General features: G+C 39.9%; 1 protein-coding gene across 1 annotated transcript in view; it reads right to left on the bottom strand.

The window, feature by feature from the left end:
- Window positions 1-3,811: 3,811 nt before the first annotated feature.
- LOC138028948 (beta-galactosidase-1-like protein 2) overlaps window positions 3,812-11,487 on the bottom strand; it is a 35,411-nt gene continuing 27,735 nt past the window's right edge. Inside the window, exons 14-18 of the mRNA XM_068876596.1 lie at window positions 10,078-10,191; window positions 8,770-8,854; window positions 6,174-6,261; window positions 5,183-5,420; window positions 3,812-4,068 (exon numbers count right to left, since the gene is read on the bottom strand). Coding sequence (XP_068732697.1) covers window positions 3,976-4,068; window positions 5,183-5,420; window positions 6,174-6,261; window positions 8,770-8,854; window positions 10,078-10,191 — 618 coding nt within the window. The 3' untranslated portion in view covers window positions 3,812-3,975. The remainder of the gene's footprint in view (window positions 4,069-5,182; window positions 5,421-6,173; window positions 6,262-8,769; window positions 8,855-10,077; window positions 10,192-11,487) is intronic.

The following is an 11,487-nucleotide window of genomic DNA, read 5'->3' as shown; positions in this document are numbered from 1 at the left end:
GATGCTTTAACTCACGATTAAATAAATTAAATTCTAATTTCGATATTTCAGTTTTTGCGCTTTAATTCTTAAGTTTAAAGCTGTAACCTGATAAATACGCGTGTTAACATTTTGCCATTTGCCAGTTAACTAGCTTAGTTTAAATACAAGAAGCGCTTGATACCTTCCATACCTCTCAACAATTTATCAATCAACGATCAAGTCCTGTAAATCAAAGGATCCTGTGAGCCATCTCGTGAACGCAGCAAAGGGGAGTCTCAATATTGCAGGGTCTCAAGGTTTAAAAAGGAAACATTCAGAATCTAACTGCGATAGATAAGATAACCACTAAAAAAGCAATGAACTTAGTGGGTAAATGGAGTTTTCGGTAACTGTGCACAGGAAGTGTGCACAAATTTCAATTGTTCCTTGTTTCGCCAGCAAAATGTACTGCTGCCTGAAAATACTATCGAACCCGCTTCGGCTGTCGTCACGCAACACTCCTAATCCCCATAAATTTCCCTCACAAAAATGGATGCCCTGCAAAAGACTAAAATTGCCATTCCTGTGGGGAAAGAGGCCATTTTTCGCATGTTTTCAGGACAAATCAGCCAAGAAACAATCGTGTACAAAATATCAAGTAAGACAGCGAAGTGGACAAGTACTCGGGATAAGGGAAAAGAACATATACACACAGTCAAATCCTAAAGAAGCCCAAGTCTTCCCTCTTGTGACGTACAAATTAGAAAGAACCAAGTCACCATGATGATGATAAATTCTGGAGCCACAGTTAACATGATCTACGAATCCACATTCAATCTCTTAAACCGCGACAAGCCTTTAGCATTAGCAAGTGCCAAACGCAAGATATACCCATATGGATCAAAGGTTCCACCACATATCAAAGGCCTAATGAAAACAAGAATTCGGTTTCAGACCAAAACAACAACGGCCACCGTATTTGCGGTCCAAGGAAATGCAGAAAACCTGTTAGGTCATGACACAGCCAACGAACTGGGTATTATCCAAATAAAGAACAACCACATCACGAACAAGGAACAACATAATTTGGAATCAATGCTTAAAGACCATGCGTTGACATGCGAGAGGCAAAAGACAAAAACACACCACGCCTACCCTTGATGAACTCGCAGCCGATCTTAACTGGCGGAGTAAACTCGACCTGTAGTTAGGATGTCACCAGTTCGAGTTAGATCCTGAAAGCCGACACATAACAACCTTCACAACGCACGAAGTGCTTAGAAGATTCAAATGACTTATTTTTGGAGTGCCTACCGCGTCAAAAATTTACACAATGCTATTGAAGAAGTTCTCTCCGGATAATCAAGCTGCAGGAAGCTGTCAGACGACATTATTGTGTATGGGAGAAATCCGGAGGAACACGACAAGAACCGGTATGCTGTGTTTTCTAGACTTCAGGAAATGGATGCACGTCTTTCCTTTTGTGGTCACATATTCAATGCAGAAGATTATGTCAATTACGTGTGCAGAAACGCCATCCCGAAAGCAATGACTTTCAAAGTGAAAGTACAGATTAAGGTAGACATGATCTTACAAGCCCTGGCTCAAGCCATAGAGGAGGAGGACTGGTCAGACTACAGAGTTCAAGCGTACAGAAACGTTAAAGAAGAACTATCGATCTAAAACGGAATCATTCTCAGAGGAAACAGAATCGTATTTCCAAGATCACTTCATGCAAGAGCAGTTGTTTTAGCAGACATCGAATATAAAGGCATAGTTAAAAAAAAAAAAGGAACTGATTCGAGAAAAAGTATGGTTCTCTGGGATTGACAAGCTGGTAGAGACCAAAGTATGTAGTTGCCTGGCGTGCCAAGCCACGACACATGCGAAGAGAGCTTTTGAACCAACGAAGCCAACAAGACTCCCAAAGGCACCCTGGAAAGAGGTAGCCGTGGATTTTTGCGGACCATTACCTTCTGGAGAATATCTAATGGTAGTGATTGATGAGTAAAGTAGGTTCCCGGAAGCAGAAATACCAACTTCAGGTAGAGTGGTGATCCCGAAGCTCGATGCAATCTTTTCCAGAGAAGGATGCCCAGATGTTGTCAAAAGCGGTAATTGGCCCCCCTTTAACGGCTCAGAATTTAAAGCTTTTGCAGAACATTGTGGTTTTTACCACAGGAAAATAACTTCCTGTTGGCCGAGAGCTAATGGAAAAGCGGAATGCTTCATGAAGACGCTCGAAAAGTGCATCAGATGTGCGCATGATGAGAAAAAAAATTAGAAACAAGAGATGAACAAATTGGTGAGGTCACTACAGAGCCACTCCGCATACACCAACTGACATGTCGCCCAGTGAAGCTCTAAACCAGCAAAATCTTAAGACTAAACTGCCCCAAATCACATCAATAGTCATGCCTACAAGTAAACAAGGATGCAAAATCCAAAGCTAAAAGGGCACAATATGCAGACCAGAGGACAAATCGGAAAGTGCCATAATGCCAGGAGATGCAGTGTTAGCACATCCACCTAAGCACACCATACAACACAACACCGTTCATTGTGCAGAAAAAGAAAGGAAGCATGGTAACAGCGTCCAACAGTGAACAGTTAGTGACTAGAAACTCGTCACAGTTTAAATTAATACCACGTCATTATCTCAAGACCAACCCAGTGATGAAGACGAAAAAACAACGGACATACCGGAAACCACTGAATTGCCGGAAGCCGCAGGACAACAAGATTGTGCCGCCAAGGGTCTAGCCTGCAGCACCGGCACAAAGGCGTTGCAGTAAACGTCAAGTGAGAACACCTGTTAGATTCTCAGATTATGTAACTGACTGAACTTTAAGAGATCGCTGCTGAGAGAGATGCGATGAACAATATTTTTGAACATGGTTGACATTTATCATTAACTAAGAATAGAGTTGAGTTATTGAAAGTGATTATTCGTTTGATTCTATTTTCTTTTCAAGGAGAAAGGGATGAAACGTCGTTGTGTCATGTAATCTTGAGTATGCATAAATAACGCATATGTAGCGCAATAAATGGACCGATGGTGTAAGAATACAACACATGACATGACATGACACCTATTTTGTTCTACACATTTTTCTTCGCTTTACGCGAAATAAATACTGTAATCTGAACGTTTAGGGTTTACCTACCCAATGATCTGAATAAATCAGTTAAAACGCACGCACAGCCTTGAATAGGCAACTTTCACGATGACGTCATTTAACTACAACTACCAGAATTCAGTTAGTTTTTTCTTTTCTTACTTAAATGTTGTATTCACCGCGGGGTAAAATAACAATAGCTCTAATTAGCATGAGACAAGCAAAACCTGAAGAATTCGGGTACTTGTAGTCAAATGGCGTCATCATGCAAACGTCCTATTGATACCACCGCAGTTCCCTATTCTTGGTTTTCACATGACGTAACGGCCGCCATAACGGTGTCCCCAAACAATGAAACGGCGGCCATTCTGGTGTCCCAATCCAATCGTCCGGGAATTGAACTCTTATTATACAACTTTTTCTTTTGTTTTCGTTGAATAGCATGGCTGTTGATCACGTGAGTGAAACCCAAGAATTATTAAACAAGGTGGTGGTGCAGTGGTGAGAGCAATCGCCTCCAACCAATGTGGCCCGAGTTCGATTCCCAGACTCCACGTCATATGTGGGTTGAGTTTGTTTGTTCTCTCTTCTGCTCCGAGAGGTTTTTCTCAAGGCACTGCTGTTTTCCCCTCTCCACAAAAAACAATATTTGATTTCAATTGAATTGATTTGAGTTAATTTCGTTGGTGTCCCCAATTAGTGCTTTTGTGCTAAATCCATTGACACTTCAATAAGGTTGCCATTAGTATTATTATTATTATTATTATTATTAATATTATTATTATTATTATTAGTAGTAGTAGTAGTTGTAGTAGTAGCAGTAGTATTACTATAAGTATTATTATTATTATTATCATCATCATCATCATTATGTTTGTTGTAGTGTGGGTGCATCCTAGTATCTGTAATCAATTCCTCCTATGGTCCTTGCTTCTCTGACGAACGATACTCTTGGAGCTTCACATTTATCAAGTTCGAAGATTAAAAGCTGAAAAATAAAATTGCATTTGAATTAGAGGCGTTTCTTTCTTTCTGAACGGCTGTATGATTGCACTACAACAAGTGACTGATCTTGGACGAGTTGGAACCTCCCTTCCCCCCTCCCTTGCAAGAAGGTTGGGTACACCGGATTTGTGGTGAAGTTGTGGCATGAAGTCGCAATGGAAATGCGTAATCTTGACAGCATGGTATTGTTGTTGTTAGTGCTTTTGTTGCCGAAATGTACAGATCTAAGATTCTCAAAGTATAATCTTGTTTTGAACCAATCAAAAAAGCATAGTTCTTGTTGTTCTTCGTCGCTAGCTATTCTACTAGGTGTTTCCGAAACACTTAGCATTCGCAGCCCATTGAACACATTGAACGGTTTATCGTGTACTATCGAGTTTTATTATCACCCAACTAGTGGACTAATGCAAATGCTGCATTTTGATTGGCTACACTACTAGAGGACTATTAGTAATAGTCCTCGAGTAGCGAAAAGCGTGACGCTTTCTTTCGTTTTATTCCTAAATAAATATATTTTCAACTTGCATTTGCTAACTTTATTAATGCCTTTTCTGTCCGACTAGTTGGGTGATAGCCTCATGGGCTATTGACCCGTAGCCCTTGCTTAAGGAGAACGAAAGAAGAGTGGACTCTGGCTTCTTAAGTGCTCAGAAAACCTCACCACAGCAACTATAACTCCATAGCACATGCTGAACTGTTTACTACTTGTTTTATAACATAACCAAAACATCTTGTGACATTTTGTGACATCCTTTGAGTTCTTTGAATGCCTCTCACTCACTATCACTTAGGCTTGCAAATGACTGTGCAAGTGGGTCGATAAAAATACCCGCTAAAGGGTTAAAACATGACATTTCTAGGTCTTTTTTCATAAAGCTGCGAAGAAATTTCAGCATTTTTGGTGGTACCCTGGTAGGTCATTATTGCCGTTTTCTCAGCACACGCATGAGTGTTTTCGTCATAACCATTCACTCATGAGCAAATAGTAAACGGTTAATTCACCAATCATAGCATGCGCTTTACTTTTGTTATGTTATAATCTACCAATGGTTACTTTCTCTGGAAACCTGTGCCTGTGCACACATAGAAAAGCTTACCTCATTAGTTCCTTCACGTAACCAAGGTGACGGAAGATACATTGTCTCCTGAGGCCCTATTTTCCAGTACCTTCCCAAGTTATGTCCATTGATAAAGACCACGCCTTTGGTCCAGTCTTTCATGTGAAGAAACGTGTCTTGAGGCTTACCATTTATATCAAAGGTTCCTTTATAAAGCGCGGGAACAGAGGGCAAACTTTCTTTGGCTGTTTTTTTCCATTCTGCTTGCTTTCTTAGCCTGAAATTAATTAAATGCATGCAAGATTCCTATCTCCTCCTTGGAAAACGAAGTGCCCAAATGATTAGGCGTGAGATTTCTATGCATGAAGATTCTCGGAACCGTTTTGAATCTAGCTCTGACCTTTCAATGGATTTCTATTTGGTTTTCTTGAACTCAAACCCCCTCCCTTCATGCTAAATATCAATCCAAGTGATCACCACCTGATCCCCACGTGATCCACGCGTGATCCCCGCGTGACCCCAACGTGATCTCCGCCTTCCTGTATTGAGTTTCCTCAACACAGCTGTGGCTAATTTCATCAGTACTTTCACAGCCATGGGTACAAATCTCGTTTCATGTCGTTCAAGGCTGAATATTTTTCAGGATTCTTCTAAGCTGCTCAACTTCCTCCTTTACTTGCTATTACCGTTCACCAAGTGATCTTTCTTGCCAATCGCATATGAAAGACAGTGAATCGACAGCGCGAGGAGACAGCGCAGCTCAGTGGTTAGGGCGCTTGCCTTGAGATCCGGAGATCCTGGGTTCAAGACACTCGTTGAATTTGTTCCTTGTAGTCCCTGGTTCAATTTCCTGGCTGCACTTGTAAATAGCAAACTGGTTTGCCTCCGGCCAGTTGGGATTATTAAAGTTGTTCTGCTCAATGCTCGGAGATATTACCTACTAGCTACTCTAAAAATCCAAGGGTAAATAATGACACTTACTTTACTTGACTTACGACTTTACAACAACACGAAATGTCTATAAACGTACGTATCAAAAAAGTTTGGTTTGAATTCCATTGGGTATATATTCCACTTCGTATGTTTTTTCCCATCGATTTCAACACCCCCAAGAATTCCTGAGAAATATAAAAGAAAAAAGGTTTACTAAATTCTTCGACTACAATCCCCAAAATACCACTCAGTGCTGCTCGGGTAGAGCTCGCGAAGGGCTCTTGTAGAGGGTTTGTAAATTAAATCCTGAACATCTAACATCAGCTCCACCAAGAGTAGAGCCTAAAATCATAAGGGAGGGACTCTGTTAGGGCTGGTTGGGTGCAAACTGAAGGGTATTAAATAAAAGTCTATGAGCATAAGAGTTCCCCAGATGTCAATCGAAAAAGGAGAAGCCAAATAAGAGTTGGCTTTTGGGGGCTTAAACAAAGGTAAATAACTACTTTTCACAAAAATAGTGTTCCATGGATACACGTAAGCGATCACGATCTCTGGAATGGACTGCTGCCTTAAAGGGAGCTTCCACTCTTGCTACAGAATAAATTTAAACTGAAGGAAATATTTCCAAACATATTTGTTCGAAATAGCCAAAGTTCGATATATCAAAATTCAGTCCTAAGCGAAAGACATCTTCTCGAGGCTCTGGGGAATAAACACATAAATCCTCATTCTTATTCCCCAGAGCCTCGAAATCACGTTCATTGTTTTAAGTTGAATTTAATATATCGAAATTGCTAAAGCTGCGTCCATAACTGCGAGGATCATAGCTTTTCACTTGATTTCATATCCAAAGTTTAATATATGATTCATTTCTTATATCACTTCATCCTTGATTCATTCGTCACGGGGACATATGAAGCCACAAATGACCAGCTGCCAACATCAGTGGCTTCATATCTCACTTGGTTAGAGCGTCGCACCGGTATCGCGAGGTCACGGTTTCAAAGTCCGCTGAAGTCCTGAAATTTTCAGCCTTCTCTACGCAATTACTAAAATTCCATTCATAACTGTGAGGATCACAGGTTTACTTGCAATTCAATTCTGTAACCGATGTGATGGACCTCTGCAGCCATTGAAATGGCTTTACAATAGTAAAATGGTTTTTACATGTACTAAAAAATGTCATCCACCTTTTGCCCAAGCTTGGCCAAAGAGGTAAGGCGGACAAGGGTAGGATAGAGCTTCTCTCGCCTGCCAAACCCCTTTTTGGCTGGTTTCGGCAAGGTCGGATAACACTTCAGACTGATTGGGTTCCAGTAGTACAGATAGTGATGGGTTTATAAGAATCGTGCCCTACATCACGGTTGATCAAAGAAGATTATGACAGTGCTTTTTTCTGACTCAGTGGAAACTCCCACTGTACGGGTCAGAAAGTTGAACTCTCTACAGTGGCGCAAACAGAGAAAATTTTGCATGAGGTTCATCCCCATTTTCCATCAGTCATGGCAGTGGCCGAACACATGAAAAATGATGAGATTCGTGGTGAGTTGCAATGAAGATTTAGACTTGCTGGGCGATGGATAGGGCACACAAGGAGGAAAGCCTCACGATTTGTTCTATGACAGCCTCGTGTCAACGCCTAATAGAAAGGAGAGAGTAAAGAAACATCCCGAATGCAAGGGGAGTATTGTTTTTTGTAGCTAGAGTGTGGCTGAGAGGTTGACCGAAATTAAGGTTACGGAACAGGTTCGCAGGTGCATTGCGGGCACGTAATTTTACAAAAGTGCCTAAAGCTATACATCATTTTACAGCTTACAGAACCAAGAATGACATGGAAATGTTTTTAACTTGTGAAATTGAATATAATATGTACTGCGATCAGTAAATGCAAAATGAAACGATTGTAAATGCGGCAAACTGGCGTCGAATTTTGGCCTTAAGAAGTAAACAATGACTGCATAACACTTAGCAGATGTTTGCTTCATTTTGCATTTACTGATCGCAGTACATTTTATATTCAATTTCACCAGTTAAAAACATTTCCACGTCATTCTTGGTTCTGTAAGCTTCAAAATGATGTATAGGTTTAGGCACGTTTGTAAAATTACGCGCCTGTGAGGATGATTTTCCGCAACACACCCGCGAACCGGTTCCGTAACCTTAATGCGGTTGGTGAGCTGGTGATCATTGGCTCATTTGATTTTCAGATATGATTAACCAAAAAATAATTCATTTGAGTCAGTTTTGTTTTAAACGACTGAATTGCAAACACCTCGCACAAAGGTTTAAATCAATCGAGAACACAAGCTGAACTGAACAAAGGGGAAGGACAGGAAAAAAAAGCCACATGCAGTCACTCAAAGCTCTAATAACTTTAAGAGCTTTCTTTCAGGGCTATCCGCCCTATTCCGATAAAAGGAATGACTTTAAGGAATAAGGAACAAGATTTAAACAGAATAACTGTAACAAATTTCCCCTTCTAACACATCAAGGAACCAGTGCTAGGAAGAGCCTAGATATGTCTTTGCAACCAATCGTTGGAACGTGTCTGACTTACACTTGATAAAAGAAGCCCCCCAAAAAATACAAAATCCTACTTATTTCCTGCAGAAAACAGAATTAGTGCCAAAAGAATCCAATATTCTGAGCAGTCATATTCCGGAATTTTCCCTGAAAAGAATGAAAGAGTTCACCTTTACGCTGTTTGTTGATGTCCAACCCAAAATTAACTCGTCCCATGTTTTCTACCAGAATATCAAGTTGAACTGTTTCTTTGGACTGTGAAAAAAGAAACAAAAACATGCTTTGTTTTTAAGTTCTTTAAAATCACTTCTGTCCAAAAAAGGTAAGAAATGTCACAAAAGTAGTTCTACTAATAGAGAGAACAAACAGTTATAAAAACCGCAAGTTTTAAAAATAAAGAACGCTCATTTAAAGCTGTTGTTGTAAATACATAATTCACCTTTTCACTTAATCGACACTTCAGCCTTTATGAAATATGGGCGGTATCTCATCGCATGAAGTGAAGAGATGTGTTTTTCCTTCGTTGACTCGGGGATAATCAGCTAAAATATGAGTGCTTCTTTGCCACGTGACAGTGGCCCGCTATACTGCTACGAATCAAATCGTCGAAATGAGCAATTTCGCTATTGTAATGAAGGAGCTGTTAGATGTTAAAAAGTGGAGAGATGTAGTTTTTCGATGATCACTAGGGGATACTCGGGAAAATCCGCGTGCTTCTTTGAAGGAGTCGAACTTACGACCTCATAATTACTTATGCAGAAAATCAAAAATTTTCGACAGGAAAACGTTTCAGTAAAGGTATTAGCATATATCTTCTACAAGAAAACTATTTTTGAGAACTTATGGTCTCGTTTCCTAACCGTGGAGACAACTTTCGGGTCCAAACATATGTTTACAAAAATGCGATCCACTTATTTCGAAAAGCTGATCCTTTAAAATGTCATCAAGGGAGGAAACAATAATTGAATGCTGGATCAAATTTCATGCATTGAAACGCCTTCGTTTCGAAACACCAAATGAAGGACAACACTTGAAAGGTTTGTGGTCTCTGTTTTATAGTTTATAGTTTACTAGCTGTGTAGGTAGGATCAGCACAACAGCAAGTGACAATAGATGTGACCCTGTAGATCTAACCAGAACACAGTGAGCTCCGTTCCCTACTTTTTGTAAATAACGTGTGGCTCTTTCTACGTTCCATAAGGCTTATAACCAGAACACAGTGAGCTCCGTTCCCTACTTTTTGTAAATAACGTGTGGCTCTTTCTACGTTCCACAAGGCTTATAAGGAAGGGTTGTGAGACTAGGTTTGTAGTCCTTACAGAGAATCTCGGAAAAGAAAAAGAAAAAACCTATCGATAGTGCTGTCAGCACAGTTAACTTAGGACCCTAAGTTTTGGGCCGGCGGGGATTTGGACTAGCAGTTTCACACTCGGCAGTTTGACACTCCGGTAAACGAATGAGTGTGGCAAGAGACGCACCTTTTTCTGTCCGTTAAATACTATCTTCACTTCCCAAAGTTTTTTGTTATCGATGAAGTGCTCGTCTTTGTTCATGGCGTCGATTGTTTGAATAAGAACAAAGTCAAGAAAAACCTAAAAAGTCATAAAAATATCAAATAAATAAAATAATAAACATGTAAATATTCATAAAGGCAACACAGTAACAACAGGTCATAATTTGTCCCTTCACAGAACTCAAAATCTGCATGGTATCATTTTGCACGAACGCTACATGTTAGGTTGGCAATGTCACTTTTTGAATCAAAAATATTATTAAAGAAAACACATATGTACAGGTCACTTTTATCAAAGCTTTAAAGTGCCTATCACCTCAACACACTTTTCCACTTTACTCATTCTCTGAAATCCTCCCAAATACATTGTGTTTTCAGATTCTTTTAATTGAAATTCCACTTACGTATATTGGCTTTGAAAAACGAGAAAAGTGGTCATACTTTGAACAATAACCGAGCAATGAAGGGGAATGGGTTCGATACTAGGCTGACGTCATAGATTGCTTCGCATTGAGATAGTTCTTTGAAAACAGCGACGCAAATTAATTTGTGACGTCAAGCAGGTATGGAACCCATTCCCCTTCATTGCCTGGTTATGAATGAAAGTGTGAACACTTTTCCTGTCTTTTTGCCAATAAAAAAGTGAAAGTTCAATCATAAGGTTGTAAAAACAGCACGATGTACATGTATTTGGGACCATTTCGGAGAATAAATAAGTGGAAAAGTGTGTTGAAAAGTGTGTGGAAAAGTGAAAACTGAGAGTATTCAGACCAACAGTTCGTATAATAATGGTAAAGCTTTCTCAATATGAAATTACGCGACAACAAATATTCACATTTTCCAAGCTAGTATGCCCTGGGTTTTTACGAATGAATGCATCCTTCATTAAGGTATGGGGCTCTGTTAAAATCTCTAATCTTGGGTATGCCACCATTTTAATCTGGGCAAAATGCAGAATGATTGTCATCTGAGTCTTGTTTGATAGTCCAGTTCCCATCAGGCAAAGAGGATGAGGGCCCAAACTGCCAATAATTATTATAATGTATTCGGAATTCATTTTGTTCACTCTCGTCACTGACGCTTTTCATTTGAATGAACTGACCAACCAGACCAGGTATTTGGATGGACTAACTCCACAATTCCTTCAAATTAACACACTTCGAGGATGATATATACTCCTCCAGAAGAATGCGAGAGATTATCATGCAAGTATTCCTTCAAATTGTTACATTTTCTTTGCAAACTGGTCAGTTCTGCCAGAAGGAAAGAGCCCTTAAGAAAAATGTTCCTAACAAGCTCATTATTCGTTAGCAGTCACCATCTCCTTTCATATATTCGCGAGAATTCCTCGTTTTAGAAGTTTTTGTCCCAGAAG

Source organism: Montipora capricornis, chromosome 13 (genome assembly GCF_036669925.1).
Source record: "Montipora capricornis isolate CH-2021 chromosome 13, ASM3666992v2, whole genome shotgun sequence".
NCBI lineage: Eukaryota > Metazoa > Cnidaria > Anthozoa > Scleractinia > Acroporidae > Montipora > Montipora capricornis.
This window is presented reverse-complemented; position numbering and strand designations above follow the sequence as displayed.